Source organism: Montipora foliosa, unplaced genomic scaffold (genome assembly GCF_036669935.1).
Source record: "Montipora foliosa isolate CH-2021 unplaced genomic scaffold, ASM3666993v2 scaffold_407, whole genome shotgun sequence".
NCBI classification, from domain to species: Eukaryota; Metazoa; Cnidaria; class Anthozoa; order Scleractinia; family Acroporidae; genus Montipora; species Montipora foliosa.
The window spans coordinates 142,501-162,500 of record NW_027179709.1 but is presented as its reverse complement, the minus strand read 5'-3'; the positions used below and the strand labels follow the sequence as shown (position 1 = coordinate 162,500).

General features: G+C 46.3%; 1 protein-coding gene and 1 pseudogene across 1 annotated transcript; both read left to right on the top strand.

Annotated features, from left to right (window-relative positions):
- LOC137988108 (uncharacterized) overlaps nt 1-423 on the top strand; it is a 633-nt pseudogene extending 210 nt beyond the window's left edge.
- Nucleotides 424-9,968: 9,545 nt separating this feature from the next.
- Nucleotides 9,969-11,339, top strand: LOC137988107 (uncharacterized). The gene has a single exon (XM_068834166.1). It carries the CDS (start codon nt 9,969-9,971, stop codon nt 11,337-11,339), a length of 1,371 nt encoding a protein of 456 aa, XP_068690267.1.
- Nucleotides 11,340-20,000: the final 8,661 nt, after the last annotated feature.

The following is a 20,000-nucleotide window of genomic DNA, read 5'->3' as shown; positions in this document are numbered from 1 at the left end:
CTTCGACATTGATTTGGAAAAAGTCAAGGTGGGATCCTGGTCTTGGACGATCTCATGGACGAAGGAGGGAACGACAAACGAGTGTTGGACCTGTTCACTCGAGAATCGCATCATCGGAACATTACGGTGTTGTATTTGTGTCAAGACTTATTTCCACCCGGCAAATATGCCAAGACCATCTCCAGGAATGCCCATTATCTCTTCGTTTTCAAGAATCCCAGAGATCAATCGGGATTTCGGGCCTTGACGTTACAAGCCTTTCCCGATCGATGGCGTGACGTTCTTCGTCTCTTCGAGAGGTGTACGCAACGCCCGTACGGGTATATAATGATGGATCTTCATCCCGCCTCAGACGATCGGTACCGACTGTTCAGTTGTGTGACACAGGCCGACGGTCCGACCCAGGTGTGGAAACGTGAATGAGTAGCCCAGGATCCTCGTTTGCCCATTGGGGTCCCTCCGAGTATCAACGTGCCTTGTCAGAGTACCGACGAGAGAGAGCTCCTTCCACACCTTCCAGCCCCGGATCGCCGTTTGACCAGTTTCAATTTGAACGCAATCCCTCCGAGTATCAAAGGGAACTGCAAGAGTACCGTCAACAGCGACAACGACGGAGAGCCAAAGAACGAGCTGCCCGTCGACGTCGAAGACAGGGAGGACGTTCTTTGCATTTGAGTGAACGACTCGAGGTGGCCGAACACATTCCTATAGGAACCCGATCGTTTTCCGTCCCCAGGATGACCTCCCCAGCTGGTGTGGGGAGCAGGACACCACGTACGTCCCTAGCCGGTGTGGGGAACGCCATTCCCGACATGGCCCCAAGAAACAGTCCGGTTGGGGTCGGAACACGAACACCCAACAGTACGATTCAAGAGTTTTTGGAAACGTTGGATCAAGGTCGTGTGCCGACGCCCGACCCCGATGCCCTGTTGACCGAACTGGGACTTGATGCTGGAGGATTACAGACCGATACGCTTCTTTCCCAACGAGAACTCATGATGCGTTCTCTCTTGGACGGGAGTATCCCCGTCGCTCAGAGAACGCAGATTCAAAGAGATTATCACATCTCCGACCAAGATTTACAAGATTTTGCCGCCAGTGGTCCTTCCAACACCACCACAGCCAATCGTCCTCGTCCCACCACCGGAGGGAAACGCCCACGTCGACGCCCTCTCCCAACATCTCCTGCAGGTTCCCGCCGTCGAGGTAGCGGTGGCAGTGGCGGTGGCGGTGGAGGTCCTCCTGGAGGTGGTGGCGGTGGAGGAGGAGGAGGAGGTTCTCCTGGTGCCGGTGGCGGAGGTTCTCCTGGAGGGAGCAGTCGTCGTGGAGGTCGACGACGTTTGGACCAGGACGGACTTTGACGTCAAATGGATTTGTTATCTCAAGACGCCCATCAACGGACGGATGGACGTCGTATTCGGAACATCACCCATACCAACACCGTGACCACGGTCTACGAAGACAGTGGCACGCCTACGGTCTGAGGTACGTCCTCTCGACTCAGTAATCCATAAAAAAGACTGTCACGCCCACCCTGGAACCTCATTTCCATAATGCCCAAGCCCATCCGACGCCGACGACGCCGACAAGACGGAGGTGTCTTTCCTTTAGTGATTCCTGGTCTGTTGGCTGTAGGAAAAGCAGCCGCCTTAGGAGGTGCAGGAGCTGCAGGTGGTGCTGTTAAAAAAGGACTGAAAGCCACCGAAGCCGCCGTCCGCCGACATCGATGACGACAACGTGGACGCGGTCTCCTGGCGGTCCTAGGCAAAGCCGTGGCCGCTGGGTACCAATTGGGAAAAAATAAAAAGTATAAAAGGATGGGTGCCAACGGAGTCACAGGTCACTATGAAGCGCCTAAATATAATTATGGAATGATGAAACGGATTCTCCAACGAAAACCTTGGGCACGAAAAATGGTGATGGATCGAATGATGCGTGGGGATGCACATCCTTTGAGGGGACTATGAAATGAAGACGAAGAAAGCCACCCGTCCGACGACAACGACGTCAGCGTGGTGGGGTGCTCCCTTTGGTGGCCGTAGGCGTTGGCGCCCTACTCGGAGGCGTGGCCGCCGTGACGCGTAACAATGCTAGGATTCGAGCACGTCACCGTAAACGGTACGACGACATGGTGGCTCGAATACGAGCCGAGGGTGCTCGCCGTGGAGACGATTCGGCCATCGTGTACACGCACATTCCTCCCTATAAACCGCCCCGTTACAAAGGTCAAATCTTCCTCGAGAAACACAAGCGTAGACTCACACGCCGACGATGACTATAAAAGGATAGTCTAACCGATCCCATGTATCCATGATGGCACGTCAACCTGGTGGCAGCATTTGGTTGGGCGTGAGACGTCAACGCGGACGTGGTTTACCCGCATGGGTACAACGGGGCGGCAACCTGGTGATGATCCCAGCTTCTAAACCTCGGCGAAAAGGACGCCGCCGACGACGACGAAGACGGCCAGGTGTACTCCGTGTATAAAAAGAACGCCCCGGATCTATAGCCCGGAACCACACACAACATGTCGTGGAGGATTGAACGACAATGGCCGTTTCTACGGAGTGTCTTGAAAGAAGCCGATCATCAAATGCGTCGGGCACGACTTCAGGCCGCCAATGCCGATCAAATGAATGCCGTGAGTGAATTGGTCATGAACACGATCCGAGGGACCATTCCTGTATCGTCCAAGACGGTGGGACGACTTCGACCTTACGAAAAGGTCTTGGGGGACATGTCTCGTCGAAAACATGCTATTAAAAGGAGACGTCAATTGATGATGAATCAGACAGGGGGAGCTCTTTGGGATGGTCTGAACGCCGCTTGTGACATGGACGATGGTTGGTGCGATAACACGTGGACGTACGGGCCTCGTTCGTTTTGTGCCCTACAGGATCAGATACGTGGGCTTCGACATCGAGTCCGAGAACAATGCGACATTGTCCGTCAATTAACCGATCAATTGCAAGAACGCAATCAGAGTCTGGATCTCGCCGAACAAAAGATGGGGGTCTTGCAAGAACAAGTCTGCGAATTGAATCGACATCTGGAACGCGAACGAAACGAGAAACAGGACCTCTACTATAAAACCAGGGAGAGACGAGAAGGTCTTAGTACCTCACGATGAGCGAAGTGGAAACCATTCCAGGATTTGAAAACAAAGTCTTAATCGATCCCCAACAACTGCGTCAACTCGAAGACGTGTACAAGGAACGTCTGACCGAAAACCTTCCCTTGGCCAAAGCCGCCCGTATCGCCGCCAAACAAGAAGCCATTCTCATGTCGGATCAGATTCCTCCAGGTGTAAAGAAAGAATTGGCCACTCCTTTAGCCAACGAAAAGAAACTGTGGACCAAAGCCGTCCGACAACCTCTTGGGTTTGGACCGGATGCCGACGACGAATACGATGCCGAAGCCGACGCCTATGAGCAAGGACCCTTACACTCCATGTTGACACAGCTGTTCCAAAAGAAGAAGAAGAAGACAACGCCCGAGACCGCACCCTCGGCACCCCCTAAAGCTAAAAAACGACTTCGATTCATCACTCAACCGAAAGCAGCCCCACCCAAAAAGAAAAAAAAGAAGTCGCCCCCCAAGACACTGGCTCCTTCCGTCGACTGGGGACATCTTCCGTTTCAAGGGGATCCCAGGATGATGGGGGACAGTGTGGCCGACTATGCGGAGACGACCGCTCAATCGGTCAAGAAGAAGATTCGTAAGAAGGCAGGTCGTCGCCGTCCCACCGAAACGGATAAATTACGACGCCCGCCCGGTTGGTTGGATTTCGATAAGAAACTCAAACGACAATTGGATGGCGAGGACTACTAAGAGACGACGCCAACGACGACGACGACGACGTACCCGTCAACGAGGTGGCAAGTTTGACTTGCAGAATGCTTTGGCCAAGACAGGGATCGAGTTTCATTGGCCTGGCTATCAGTACATGGGTCCTGGCACCAAACTGGTCAAACGACTCAAACGAGGTGATCCTGGCATCAATCGGTTGGACAAGATTGCCAAGACCCACGACATGGATTATGCCAAGGCCAGAAACTTACAGGACAAGTGGAAAGCCGTCGACAAAATGATTCGGGCTATCAGTAACCTCCCAGGCAAAAAGAAGAAGACGGAGAAAGTGGTCAAGAAAATCATGCAAATGAAACGTAAACTCAAACTTTAATTTTTCTTCTTAACGAAATTTAAGATTGAATATTCTTGTCCAACGACACCAAGGACCGTACATGTCAGTAAAAGGTACAAAACGAAACTGTCCCGTTCTCTGGTTCTTTTTAATTTGTTTTTCCGTGTGCCATATGGGTTGTCTCCGATAACACCATGCTTTGCGGAGGGCGTGGGCTGTCGCACAACAATACAGTTCACCAAACAGCATCAGAGCTCTCACGTGACGACGTGAGCGACGTAATTGGATCTGCAACGAAATGAAAATGTCCATCAGTTCCTCTTCTCATACGATAGAGAGCAAAACGCCATATCTGAATACACTCTGTACATTCCATCATCAACCAGCCCTGGGTAGGACAACGCATTTGACGGGGATCTGAATGGGACGGTACGACCATCTGGAAAAAAGTCAAAATCCTTCCGGTTACAATAAACAAAAACAGTAGGGAGGTCCCAGTCCGTGATAACGTCTCGTACGTACAACCAAATGTCCTTCGGTACTCTGATACACCCAATGTCCCTCCTCGTTACGGACCATCATCTGACGACGCCATACAGGTGGATCCAAATAATAAAGGGCCACGCCTCGATCCTCTTGATATTCTTCCTCATCCTGGGGATACATCACTCGAAGGTGTGCAGCGGCTCCTACTATCGGATCCGATCCAAAATCATTATAAAACCCGTATCGTGCCACGATCGCATCCACAATGGCAAGTCTCTGGACGGTAGTATAACGTTCTCCATCACACTGCACGCAGTAGTACTCTCCGTATCCGTGTATCCTTCGTACGTACTCAGGGGTCTTGGTCAAGATGCACTAAAACATAAACAAAGAAAGTCCTGTCAACCGTTCCTCCAGTAACATGAGTCGAACCTCCAGCGTATAGGGTCGTCTCTCGTGCACATGAAAGCGACCACTCCACGTACAAAAACATCGATCGGCACGGACCATGATCTAACAAAGGAGAAAAAAACATAGGTCATCGGTATGATGACTGGAGGCGGCAAACCCGTGACCGACGAGATCTATACGTCCCTTGACACTGTCGTTCGTGTTCCCACGGTGGGGTATGTCCGTCAAATCGGTGAAGACAACGTATGCACGTCACGGGTCCAAATGTCAAACAGCAACAAGATGCGTCCCAAAGCATAAACCCTTCCCCAATGGCGTACACCGTCATGACCTAAAAAAGACAAAGGTCTTCTTTGATAGATGTCCAGACTTGGAGATAAACAGTCTCTTGCTCGAAGGAATGGGGTCTCCTAGACGAATAAGCCGATCCATATTTAGGTAGACTGCACCACATCTATAAAAGAAAAAACAAGTCGACGGAAAAACAAGTCGACTGTCAGCGACGGTATCTAGGTATGACACCTCTATTGACGAGTCTGAATATCTCTAGACGAATACGTGTCTCCTTGACCGTCATTGCCCGTGAAAAGCTGCCCGAAAAAAAGGAGAGAGTGCACCACAGCTGTGAAAGAACAAACAAGTCGTCAGCAACGGTGCCAGAAACGGTAACCAAGCAGGACATCTCTATCGAAGAACCTGAGTATCTCCATACAAATACGTATCTCTTTGTCTGTCATGGTCGTTCGTAGAAAACTGCCCGAATAATAGTTCAGAGTGCACCACAGCTAATGAATACATGAAAAAATCAGACAACATCATAGAGACGAGACGGACGACGTTCACAGGAGAACCGCTTCTCGACGGCGACGAATACGACCATGGACACCGATCGCCCTTCATAACTCCACCACGAATTCCAGCTCTTTTACCGTCCAACCCCTCTGGGATGAAAAACGGGTACATCTGTCTACACGACACCACATCTAACGATAAAATGTATCACGAAACGTATAAATTAGTAAGGCATCCCAATAGAGACCTGTATGACTAAGACGGAAGCAATAGGAGGAACAACATCCACACCCATAAGAGGTACAACGTCTTTCCTGGAAAAGTCGAAAAAAAGGAACCTCATGAAAAAGAGACGGACGGCGGTCCGTATGACAACGACGACGTCCATAGGAGACTTCCAATCCGTCACATCGACAACGAACGAGGCATCCGTAACACACACAATGAAAGGGATTGCAATCCAATCGTTTCAAACAGTGGATGCATGTAGCCGCGGACTCCAGACATAACAGGCACTCCCACTTAATCCAAGACCATCGATCCCCTGGAGAATGTCGATACCCTCGATAGGTCCTATGTTCTTGTACCACCATCTAAAAAGAAGAAATGTTTTTTAATCACTCGAAAACAGTCATCCAATAACACAGTCTCCATCGATGCTGTTCAGTCGTGCGCGGAGGTCGTCGCCGTCCCCATATCCATTTTCCATTTTTCCATATCCATTTTCCTAACATATTCTCAAAATATTCCTCAAGTTGACAAATCACCTACACACAATAGAGAGAAAAACTAAAACGCCATTCCCTGACATAAATAACACCAGTCCCCCAAATCATGACGACACGGTGGAAAACCATAACCCACATCGCGGGTACAAATCATACATCCTGGACGACGGTGAGGCGCGTAAGAGACGGAACAGGAACAGTCCCACTTTCTACACGTAAGTTCTACGTAACTACAACGACATTGCCATTCGACCAAATGATTATCATCCTCTGACCTAGTGACCACCAGGACCTAGAAGAGACAGCGACAATGAGACTCTAGAAGGGGTATACAAAGAAGACCCCTTCGGTGGATGGGGTATCGACACCAACGACAAATGACCAACCCCTCTCGACGAAAATGATAGATGCCCGTACAATAATGATACCCCGGACAAGCCAACATTCCACCAAGACAATACCGACATTTCATGAGTCGGCTTCCAACAGGTGGAAACCCAGGTGGAATCCGACGACACCGACACCACCCACACTCAAACACGATAGTCGTTTCTCCTACGAACGTCGCCGTCATCTAAAAGACATCAAAAAAGATAAACGAGTCTATCAGGTTCGCTTCGATTTCGACCCAATACAAATAACAGGGACGTACCCTGCCATGTTGACTGCAACGTGGTAGCTGCAGTAACTCTTTGTGAATGGGTTTCCAACGTTCCCTCCGGTCCTTCGCTCGGTCCTTCTCCTCCTCTCGATCTCGAACCTCCAACACATGTTGACGTACTTCGGGAGGTAACAGGTCCCAATACGAAGCCTTGTCCCGGGTCGCCGTGGGTTTTTTTTCCGACGATCTGGTATTCTTTCCGCCAACGTCCATTATCTTGCTTGACCCATACTTCTTCCTCGTAGTTTGGGTCCTGCGCGATCTCCATCTCACGTCTGGCTACCGCCGATTCGAGTACACGTTTTTCGATCGGATGCCATGACTTTTCTGATGCACCCACACGCTCGGACTCGCTACTTAACAGGAATCGTTCCACCAATCCCCATTCTCCTAAGGGATCACATGACTCTCTGGGATACCCCCCCATCCCCCCAGGAGACCTATCTCTCTCCGGATTGGTCCATCCATCATACACGTCAAGGTCCTTCAAGGTGACCCTCTCTCTATAAAGGACGCGTCCTCTTTTTTTCACCACGCAACTCATCATGGATAGTGACGATGACTCAGCTCAAGCACTCCACGAGTTTGAACAAATAGGAGGTGCCGCTCCAGGACGTTTCGTTTTTCAAAGACAGCCTGTCGTGGAACGACGTGGAAGTCTTTCAACTTCGTCCTCGACAGATTGAAGCTTTCATCCCCCGTCAACGCCTGGCCGATGCCCTCGTACAAGGTCTTCGTACCGCTCTAGATGATCTGATCAACGACCAAGACATTCCGGATGGCGACCGGATTTACATCGCTCTAGCTTCCAATCGTATTGCCAACGCCTACAACGGTTGGGGACTGCGGGCCGGGGAATGGCGCGCTCAAGGTCCACGCGTGGATGCCTTACTTGGGAATCTTTCCCACATGCTCAACTCTAACGAACAATTTGAAATGGACGATTCCTTCACCCTCTCCTTCGTTCACGTACGCGGTGCTCCCACAGGTTCCGGTTACAAAAGAAAACATTTACCGGGTCATCAAGCGTCGACACGTCTCAAAGAATTCAAACGCTGTGTCTTACGTGTTCCACAGGATGACCAAAATCTATGCTGTCCACGCGCCATCTCTCTAGCTCGAGGGGTCCATCAACACCGAGACGACCCTCCACGTCGCCGACAATGGGCACGCCCTGAGGGCAATCATCGTCGCGTCACACAAGAGGCTCAAGAACAACTCGTTCAACAACTCGTCACAGCTCCCAGTCTTCAAGACTACACCATCGTGGTCGTGGACGCCAACCGCGCTTATGCTTGTTTTGATTACGGACGTGAGGACACTTTGTTAGGACCTTTACACGAAGACGGCCATTACGATGCCTTATCTTCCTTACCCGGTTTCTTCGGCAAAGATTACTTTTGCAGCCAGTGTTTCCAAGCCTACCATCATTTAGGTCAGCATGCCTGTCGCAACAACCAAGCCAATCATTGTGGAGCATGCTTGTAAGACGGATGCCCTGATCATGCCGAGGCCTTACCGACAGTACCGCACGGCTCAGACACTCTGTATCCTCTGTGGACGTTCTTTCTATGGGGACCTCTGTATCCAAACCCATCGGTCCAAGACCCATGCCGGTAAACCCGCGGATCCTCAACATCCCTCCGTCTGTGCCACCCGTCGTCAGTGTAAAGAATGTCATCGTATGTTACGTGGCCTTAAAGACATCCGAACCCATCGGTGCGGGTATCGGGAATGTTCATGCTGCCACAGACAGGTCGACGTCCATCACCATCGATGTTTCTTACAAGTCGAAAAGACCTCCGCCGAAGAACGACGCGATCAACGACGTCCACAATCCTTTGAAAGGATCCTGAGCAGGGGACTGGCACCTCTCTTAGCCAACGAGGCCGCTGAATTGCACGCCTTCCTCGCGGGCGATGACTACGACGACGAGGACGAAGAGACACCACCCTTGTATGTCTTCTTTGACATTGAGAGCATGCAAGTCGAGGGACGTTACGTACCCAATCTGGTGGTCGCCGAGACGGAAGACGACGATCGTCCCGTTTCCTTCAAAGGAGACGACTGTCTCTTTCACTTCCTGGAATGGTTAGAAACGCTGACCGAAGACGGAACACGATCCCTGACGGTGATTGCCCATAATTTCAAAGGGTACGACAGTTACCCTATCATCGATGAACTCCACCGGCAAAAGAGAAACATTGAACAAATCAGAAACGGTTGGAAAGTCCTTCAACTCACCTATCCTCACGAAGAGACAACCATACGATTCATCGATTCGCTCTCCTTCTTCCAAATGCCACTAAGCGATTTCCCCAAGACGTTCGGGCTCACCGAACTCAAGAAAGGACACTTTCCGCATTTGTTTAACACTCCAGAACATCAAACGTACGTAGGCCAACTTCCCGACAAAGCCTTCTACATGCCCGACGGAATGTCCGTCAAGAAACGTCGCGACTTCGACACCTGGTACGACGACCAAGTGACACGAGAGGTCGTCCCATATTTTCAAGCCGAACCCCCTGACGTACTGCGAATCGGAGGTGAAACTCTTGAATCAAGGATGCCTCACCTTCGTGCAAGATTTTCAAGCACGTGCTGAATTCAATCCCTTTGAACAAATGACGGTAGTCTCTGCCTGTAATCGCTACTTGCGTATGCATTGTATGGAAAAAGAGACCATTGCTTCTGAACCCCTCTTAGGATGGCGAGGTCGTGTCAATCATTCCCAGGCCTCCATAGAATGGTTGACTGGTGCGAACGCAATCTACGACATCAAGCCTGGCTGGCCCTCTCGCCGGAAGAACACGAGGACCACGAAGCCATGGCTCGTGCGTACGGGCCCGCCGTAGCGGATCATCATCCCTTACACGGCCAACGTATCCAGCATGCTCGAAACGAGGACGAGTACCACATTCCTGGCACCCGATACATGGTCGACGGATACGATGCCGACACCAAGACCGTCTACGAATTCTACGGGTGCTTCTGGCACGGATGTCGGACCTGCCATCCCCAACGCACCGATGTGCATCCGATGCTACTCGATCGGACCATGGACGAGGTCCGTGCTCTCGTCGACAAGAAACGCACGTTTCTCACCACCCTCGGGTACCAATTTGTGGGCATGTGGGAATGTACCTGGAACGCCCTCAAACAAACCAATCAGGACATCATAGACTTTCTAGCCCATCGAAACCTCCAAGCCCCCCTCGAACCACGACATGCTTTTTACGGGGGTCGAACCAATGCCATACGTCTCTACGCTCACGTCGACGAGCAGGAAGAGATCCGTTACGACGATTACACGTCCTTGTATCCATGGGTCAACAAATACGGCACCTATCCTGTGGGACATCCCACCTTCCTTTACGAACCCGACACCACCGATCTCTCGCCTTATTTCGGTCTGGCCAAATGTACTGTCCTTCCACCTTCACGTCTCTACCATCCCGTGTTGCCTTACCGTAGTCACGACAAACTTACTTTTCCCTTGTGTCGTACTTGCGTCGAAGAGGACATTTCCAAACCCCTTTTGGAAAAGACGCATGCCTGTCATCACACGGACGAAGAACGTGCCCTCGTTGGTACCTGGTGCACCCCCGAACTCGACATGGCCGTACAGAAAGGCTACGTCATTCAACACGTACACGAAGTATGGCATTTCGATCATCAACGTACAGGACTCTTCCAATCCTACGTGGACACGTGGCTCCAAATCAAAGAAGAAGCCAGCGGCTGGCCCGAAGGATGTACCACCCCTGCCCAGAAACAAGCCCATGTCGATGCGTACTATGCTCGGGAAGGTATTCGTCTCGATCCCGCTAAAATCGAAAAGAATCCAGGACTCCGAGCCCTGGCCAAGATGATGCTCAATTCCATGTGGGGGAAATTCGGGCAACGGATCAACAAGACTCAGGTCCGAGAATTCACCGATCCTCAACTGTTCATTCAGTTCCTCGACAGCGATCGACACGATGTCCGTTATGTCAGTTCCCTGACCGAAGACCGGGTCGAAGTCCATTACAAACTCCAAACGCACGATGTCCTGCCTTCACCCAATCTCAACATCTTCATAGCCGCCTTCTCTCTTTTTAATGTATGCGCGCCATGATGGCTGCCACGTTTTTAGGCTTCCGCAATTTTTTTTGGTTTCTTACTTCTGTTTACGTATTTTTCGTGCTATTTTGTAACGGATTTCCACTTTAATGTTCTTTGCGTATTGGACAATCAGCTTACACAGACGAATCGATGTTTTTCTTGCTCCAACGGACGCTCACGTCTTATTCCTCATCGACCTATTACTACTTGGAACAAACATGGCTGCACGTGTTTGTTGTTACCTTCGAGAGATTTAACCATCTGCATGGATATCGAGAGAAATCCTGGACCACCCAATTCCACGCTGAATGCCCATCTTTCCGCTGTGAGTCTAGGTTTTATGCCTGCTCGACACGCCTCTTCCACAACCTCAATTGGACTGGTAAACGTGTTCGCCCGCAAGGTTTACACCCGGGAAGAGCTATTTTCTATTCGCGCTCAGAACCATAGATTGTCTAACAATTTTCTCTACTACCGCCTGAAATCACTGGGGATTTTTAAATATCGTGGCAGACGCTCTGGTTTTTCTTCAAAGCTTTGTTTACGGACAAATAACCAAGCTATCCCTACTATTTATTCACGACGATGTTGGGAAGATGCGAGTGCTTCAAATAATATTCAACAAACATTGGCCAGGAAGCCTAGTCTTAATCTGATCACTATTCAAAGTCAAACTACGGTTTCTAAAACATCTATTGCAAAGCCAGCGGCATCCCCGCATTTTGTTCCTTCGCTTTTCCTTTCGAATGTCATGTCCTTGGCTCCAAAGATCGACGAAGTGAACAGTGTTGTTATTAATACAAATGTCGATGTAGTTTGCATAACTGAAACCTGGCTTCAAAGCCATATTCCCGACTCTGTAGTGGCAATAAATGGTTTCAACCTCATTAGAAGGGACAGGAAAGAAGCAATACACGGCGGGGTGTGTATGTATATAAAAGCGTCGATCCCTTATACTATTCTGGGGGATCTCGAGGACGAAAATGGTTCTTTTGAGGTTTTGTGGATTAAATTGCGCCCGACTCGTCTCCCAAGGGGCATCTCAAGCATTATTGCTGGAGTTGTTTACCATCCACCACAAGCAATAAATTCTATGATGTTGGATTATTTGACTAAATGTTTGATGGCTTTGGAGTCTAAATACCCAAATTGCGGTCTTTTGGTACTCGGCGACTTCAACCATCTGAACGACGCAAGGCTCAAATCAAACTTCAACCTGAAGCAGATTGTACATTTCCCTACTCGTGGGCAAAACACTCTTGATAAAATTCTCACCAACCTTCAGGATTACTACGACACTCCGGTTGCTCGTCCCGCTTTTGGTCTTTCAGATCATAGCTCAGTTGAGGTACAGCCAAAGCAAAGGGCTAAGACATCGCAATCAATGCATACTGTTATTTCAAGGGACCTACGACCTAGCAACCGTCTTGCAATGCGAACGTATCTCAATGAAGTCGATGTTACTGCGGTGATCAGAGCTATGACAACTTGCGAAGAAAAGGTGTCGATGTTACAAAAGATCATCAAAACTGGCCTTGATTTCGTTTTGCCGATAAAGCCTAAAATTGTTCATCGAACGGAACCACCTTGGATAAATTCCACTCTTAAGAACTTGATTCGAAAGCGACAAAAGGCCCTAGGCCGAGGAGACCGAGCGGAGTTTAACCACCTGAGAAACCTTGTTAACCGAGAACGCAAAAGATGCCGCGCGAAGTACTACGAATGTAAAGTGCAACACCTAAAGGGGTGTTCCCCAGCTAAGTGGTGGGGCGAAATCAAGAGACTCAGTGGAATGGAAGGGCCCTCTGGGTCACGTGATAATATTTTAAAGTCCGTTCATCACTTAGAAGGTGCTCGTGGTCTATCAGCAGATGATCTTGCAAACTACATTAACACAACTTTCCTAGCCCCAATGGAGGTCTTTGTACCGCTTACCCACAATCCATTTAGAGGGGACGCCTTTGTGTCTTCGAGCAGAACTATGAATGATGATTTTCCACCGCTATCAGAGTTTTCTATCTTTAGAAAGTTATGCTCTATTAATCCAGCCAAGGCACAAGGACCGGAAGATTACGATATTCCGAACCCCATATTATGCTGGATTGTTGACTTTCTATCGGATAGGAGACAGAGAGTTAAACTCGCCCAAGACTGCTTCTCCGAATGGCGTTACATTCCGGCCGGTGTTCCACAGGGGACAAAGCTTGGGCCGTGGTTATTCTTAATAATGATTAATGATTTGAAAGCAGGAGAGGCAGAGATGTGGAAATATGTGGATGATACCACAATCTCTGAGGTAATAACTAAAGGGCAAAAGAGCTGTATTCAGCAAATGGTAGACGATCTTGCTATTCAAGCAAGGAATGACGGTTTTCAGTTAAACGAAAGAAAATGCAAAGAGCTTAGGATTAGCTTTGCAAAAAACGAACCAGAGTTTGACCCTATTTGGGTGAACCGTCAGACCCTAGAGACTGTGAACAGTGTGAAATTATTAGGACTCAATATAAGCAGTGATTTAAAATGGAATGTACATGTGTCAGAACTAGTTAGGAAAGTTTCAACAAGATTATATTTTCTTAGACAGCTTAAGAAATCGCATGTAGCCACAAGAGAGCTTCTTCTATTTTACATTACATGCATTCGCTCTATTCTGGAGTACGGCAGCCCAGTTTTTCATCGTGCTCTACCAAGTTATCTAAGCGAAGACCTAGAAAGACTTCAAAAACGCGCTATGAAGATTATTTACCCCGAACTATCGTATGCTAAGGCCCTAGAGCTGTCTGGACTTCCAACACTGTATGATAGAAGAGAGTCAATTGCAGCAAAGCTGTTCGATGAAATATGTGCAAATCAATCTCACAGTCTTCACAAACTACTTCCAAGTAGATACCAACCAAGCTACTATCTGAGAGAAAAAAGAACATTTATTCGTCCGAAATGTAAAACTGAAAGATGCAAGAATAGTTTTCTTTTAAGTTTTGTTCATAGTAGCTGAGAACTAGATATAAATTTGTTTCTTATTGTATATAGGAATTTGACGCATGCTTTTAATGTGTGATTTTTTAACAATTTTTATGTAGTATAAGTCCTATAATTAGTTTGTAGTTAAGCGCAGTTGTAAATTTTGTATTTGTAAGCCTTACCGCAATTCAGCTTTTGGCTGCAAGTTTTTAAGGTGAATAAACTATCTATCTATCTATCTACCTGTCATGCCAGACTCCGTCTCTATCGAGCCCTCGATCATCTCGGTGAACGCGTCCTCTACTTCGACACTGACTCGGTCGTCTACCTCCATCGTCCTGGCGACCCACCTTTGGATCCCCCACGAGGCGCCTACCTTGGCGACTTCAAAAGCGAACTCGATGCGGGCGATTACATTGTGGAGTTCTGCTCGGGCGGTCCTAAGAACTATGGTTACAAGACCAAGAATGGACAAGTCGAATGCAAGGTCCGCGGTTTCTCCCTCAACGTCGAAGCGATGACTCAATTGAATTACGATGTCTTGCGTCAAAACACCTTGGATGAATTGTATCGTCCTCTAGACCAACCGCGTACCACCCGTGTCACGCAATCTCACACCATCCAAAGAAATGCCAAGACCTACACCTTAGAAACACAACCTTCTCACAAAGACTACCGTCTCGTCTACTCCAAACGGGTCCTGGATCCCACCACTGCCCAGACCTACCCTTACCGTTACGAACGGTTCACCGATGAAGATCTGGATCTCGCTCAAGTCTTAGCTGACATGTTTTCTTAGGGACGAGGTCATTAGACACCAGGTCTCCTCGCACGTTCCCGTTTGTACATAAGTTTGTTTTTATTGTTGTCATTAAACGGTTCATGATTCGAGAAAAAAACACAAGACTGGTCTCCTAAGTGTTACCCCCGGTTTTTCACATTCTTTACATACTTTCTGCGAAGGACCCCCGACGTTGGACTTTGACCCCGACGTCTAAACCAATCCTGTTCACGTGTGCACGTGATAATGGCGGACCTAAAAATTTTAACCAATCAGAAGCCGATGCATCTCATTAAAATTTCGTCTCGACCAATCAGAACGCTCCATTTAAAACTGGTCTATATTCCCCCATAGTACTACTGACATAAGCACGGCCATGTTCCCCGACTCACGGATTCTTGGGAACGTTAACCTTATGTAGTAATCTAGTTTAACATGACAGTCCTTAAGGCTAGTACACACTGTTTATTGGTTGAATTTTACCATTTCCTGTGATATGAAACATCTGAATCTTCTGCAATGAATTTACTTGTGGATTGGCTATATTTGCTACAAGCACCGGGCTTCTAACATTTCGGTAAAAAGAATTTGAGATTAGTCAATCAGCATTAGCGGTTTCTTGGTTGGGCTTACATGAGGTGACTGTTTATGTTGACATGGGAAGCGGATTTAGATGGAAATGTTAGCATTAATTTTATGCGTCTATTTTTGAGTTTGAACTCAAGTCAACGGATTTGTTTTGTTCTGCTGTCCATAACTGTATCATAAAGGGCCTATAGGAAGTTAACCGTTGCAATGTACCGGTTACCTCAAACTGCATTGCTTTCTGTGTCTCAAGACGCAAATACGATAAAACCGAGGCAATGAAGAACCATGTCCCTATGACGACTAAAGACACAGGATCCAGAGGAGTTTAGCGCGAATAAATGAATTACTTATTTAACCTCTCACCTTGAAAAATGTATATCCTTGTCGCTTACCACGATTAATTAGCCCAATGGGATGTTTAGGAATGTACTGTGAACGATTTCTTTGCTTCTTATCTGAACCACATCGACTTTGTTGTTCGTCATTTTAAAACTCAATAACCGCAAGCCATATCCTTTTTGGTGCATATCACGTAGCCCGAACGGCGACCAAGGCAAGGCTAAGGCACGAATTCGAAGTGTCGAGTACCGTATTATGGGAAACTAACGCTTCATGAAATTAAGGTATCAGAGATTAACGCGACTTAATTCAACGCGAATTTAATGTCGGACGACTTTCGAATGAAGAAAATTAACGCGAAGGAGGAGGTAGAATTTTACAATAAAGGAAATTAACGCGATTAAGACACAGTTGGTGGTGACCTATGAAATAAATTTATTTCACACTGGATGCAAAAAATATCGCTGAACAAAACTAAGACCTCTGGTAAACAAAAAAGTCCTCAAAATTGTAATAAATGTAGGGGTTAACGGAAAGAAAGAGAGCCTGAACCTTATTTTATTGTATTTTACGTGTGATGAATGTCTGGAAAGGTTTCAAAATTAGGGTTAAAAGAATGGAAAGAGCGCGGAAATTAATGTTGCACTTTATTAATATCGCGGGAAATAACGATTAATGTAATTACCGCAACCTAAATTAACGCGAATTTTAACGATTCGTATTAATTTCCTTTAATAAGGTAAACCGATCTTGTGAGCCCTCAGTCTCTTGGTTTGCGGTATATAGAATATGTAACGAAAGTGAAACGCGATCAAAATAACCAATAGGCCATTTCCGAGTCCATGTCTCTCTCATCTTCAAAGCAAGTCTAAGTGCGAAGTCTTTCTTATGAAAATTAGTTTTCATTCATGTGGAAAACAGAACTAATTACCATCACAAAAACTTCGCACTTAGACTGATCGCTTTGAAGATAAGGGAGACATGAACTCGGAAATGGGCTATTTTTGAGAGGTTTTTGATGGGTTTTGATGTTCCAACGACAAGCACTTCTCTTCTGGACCCTGTGCTTAAGATTGGTTTTTTCATGTTCGTAGATTATTCACCGTGATCTAGCAGCACGAAACGTTCTCCTAGATAAGAACTATGTGTGTAAGGTGACGGATTTTGGATTATCGTACCATAGGTTCCATTTCACATTGCTGTGACCACTCTCTGTCTTTCCCTTTTTCATCTGCAAGTGAATATGCTGTTGTCTTCTAGGGCTGTGTACCGGTTAAATGGACGGCACCAGAGATCCTCTTTGGAGATGCAGCAAATCTTTCCACCAAAAGTGATGTGTATGTACTTGTAAAAATGTTTTAAATGGTCATTTTACGGGGTTTTTGTAGTTAACGCTTTTAAGAATATTAGATTACAAAAATGGTGCTCCATAATGCAAGGAAAATTAAGGGAAAGTTGAAAAATAGAATTGTCTTTTCAACTTCTAGCGACGGTAATGGATTTTTACTCACGGACTGGAGAGTATCTCTTGTCAACCTTTGCTACAAGCTGAGAAGTTCAATAACTAAACATCCATATGTCACTGTCACTTAAAGACTGGACCACCGTTGTTTATCGATATATTAAGAAATAAACTATATATTAAAAAAAAACACGATGATGCTTCTGTGAGAAGTAAAGCACAATTTCATCCCGTTGAAGTCGTTTGAATTTTTCAGGAGTCTTTAAGAGACATTTTTTTAATGGTCCACTTTCAATGACCGCTGAAAAGTATCACCGATGACACATTTTTACAAGGCTAGCATGCATCTATAATAAATATATTCATAAATTCTAGCGAGAAGATAACTTGTTAACTACTCTGTCTATTGTATAGTTTTCAATTTCAGGCACCTTCCTGCGGTTATTTGTGAATATATTCACTTCAGATCGAGGTTAACCCTGTAAAAATGCGTCCTCAGATAACATTTTTAAAGTAGCTGTGGATCCGCAGACTACTTTAAAAATGTAGACAATGTTATGACGAAATTCATTGTCAATAACAGGATAGACGCATGAATAACTGAAATCAATTGGCTTTTTACAATAACAAAAAGGCAGAGGTGTCAAAATTAAGTCAAAACACGAGAAGAAAGAGAGACAAAAATGCAAGAAACTTCAATCTGACGCGAGCAATATCGCGTCATTATTGCATAAATTATAAATTTATATGTCTGTCCACTTATTGACAATAAAATATAGCCAATGAGCGCGCGAGAATATTTGCAGTCATTGTATAACAGACTATTGTCTAGATAGGTGCGAGGATGATTTCCCCCTTTCGTTTAATGGTGGCTCCTTGGCAGCTGGTGATCACATGGTACAAAAACCGTCATTCTGGAGAGCAAAGTCCGCACTGGGACGTCTAAACCAAAGCAACTTAATTTAATATTTTTTTTGTTTTATATGTCAAAGTGCGCAATTTTCTCTCCAGTATGGCGATTTTTGTGCCATGTGATCTCCAGCTGCAAAGGGCGAATTTGGTTTCAATCAGATTCAAAGTTTCCACTACCGCTACCCGTTGGACCACAGATGACAGGTCTACCTCATTGATGCAGTTGACTTCCGTAAGAAAGCAGATAGTATTAACAAAGATGCTTGTAAAAAATAAGCAATTGAATAGAAAGGAAGTCAAACTAAACTCAGTATTATTTTAGTCACATTGATACCGCTGTAAATTTTGTCGAAGATTAAATGTTACCATAATAAGTATTTTGTATCTAACCGACAGGATTACCATTTTGAATTCTAGAGGTCACCTTCTTTATCGCACATTTATTTAACAAGTCAAAAACCATAAGGCTCGCCGTTGGAAATACTAACACAGATAGCCATCTCATATTGCATATCTATCATTTAGAATGTTTTTGATGTAACTGCATTTCTGCTTTACAGGTGGTCCTATGGAGTCGTCCTTTATGAGATATTTACTATCGGTAGGTGCTTTGTGTACTGAGAATCAACATTTAATCACAAGTGTTATGGTGGTGAGTTTAAGTCCAAATTATCACCATCATCATCATCCTCGCATATGTCCAGAAATTCAAGTAAATACACACAAGCCTCATTTTAATATCCAACACGAAGTGTCCCTTTAAGTCTAAGCATTTCATATCTATTTCTAACAATACGTTTAAGGTAATGGCTAGCGTTATATTTTAGGTCAGGGTTAATGCAGCAATTAATCCATACTCGAGGAACAGCATTTTGAGGGACACTTTTTGACGTTAAATTTCCAAGATACAAGTGATATTGAAGTCGGAGAAAAGAGCAAGGGGACACTTCGTGATGCTTATTGAATTAAGTTGCATCAAATTACGCCGTAGCTGTTGTCGTTATTATCATCATCATTGTCATTATTATTATTATTTCTACGGTCCTTCTCCCAGTTGGGGCAATTTATTGAGACCGGACTGCACCCAGAGGTCTAGGGTCATCAACTGTCCATGGACTGTCTCAATAGGTTCATTCCGATTGTTTCAATTTCTTCTACCATGGCACCTTTCTTTGTTTTTATTTCCCACCGTATCTTCTTTAATCATCATCTGTGGTAGTTTGAATGTTAATTGACTACACTTTCGCACCCTAATCCAGTCAACATGCGACCACAAAAGCCGGCTGAAACTTACATGCTTGTGAAACTACATTTAATTATTGTTGTAGCAAGCCGTTAGTAGGATAACACAGTAATGAAATGTTGACAATTATCAGGAGGTATTCCATATCCGGGCAGGTCGGAGGCCATAGCAGAATCGCAGAAAGGTTATCGCATGCCGAAACCTCCACACATCGCCAATACTATGTAAGTGTCTTTTCGTATCATTTCCTTGCACTTAAGGTAGGGTAACGTACTTCTTTATTGAAACGAATAAAATAAAGGGAAAACTGCTTAAGAGGTGGGGGGGGAGGGGCATCACAGGCGACCCAAGCTCTACTATTCGCATGTGACGTAATTTTAATATCATA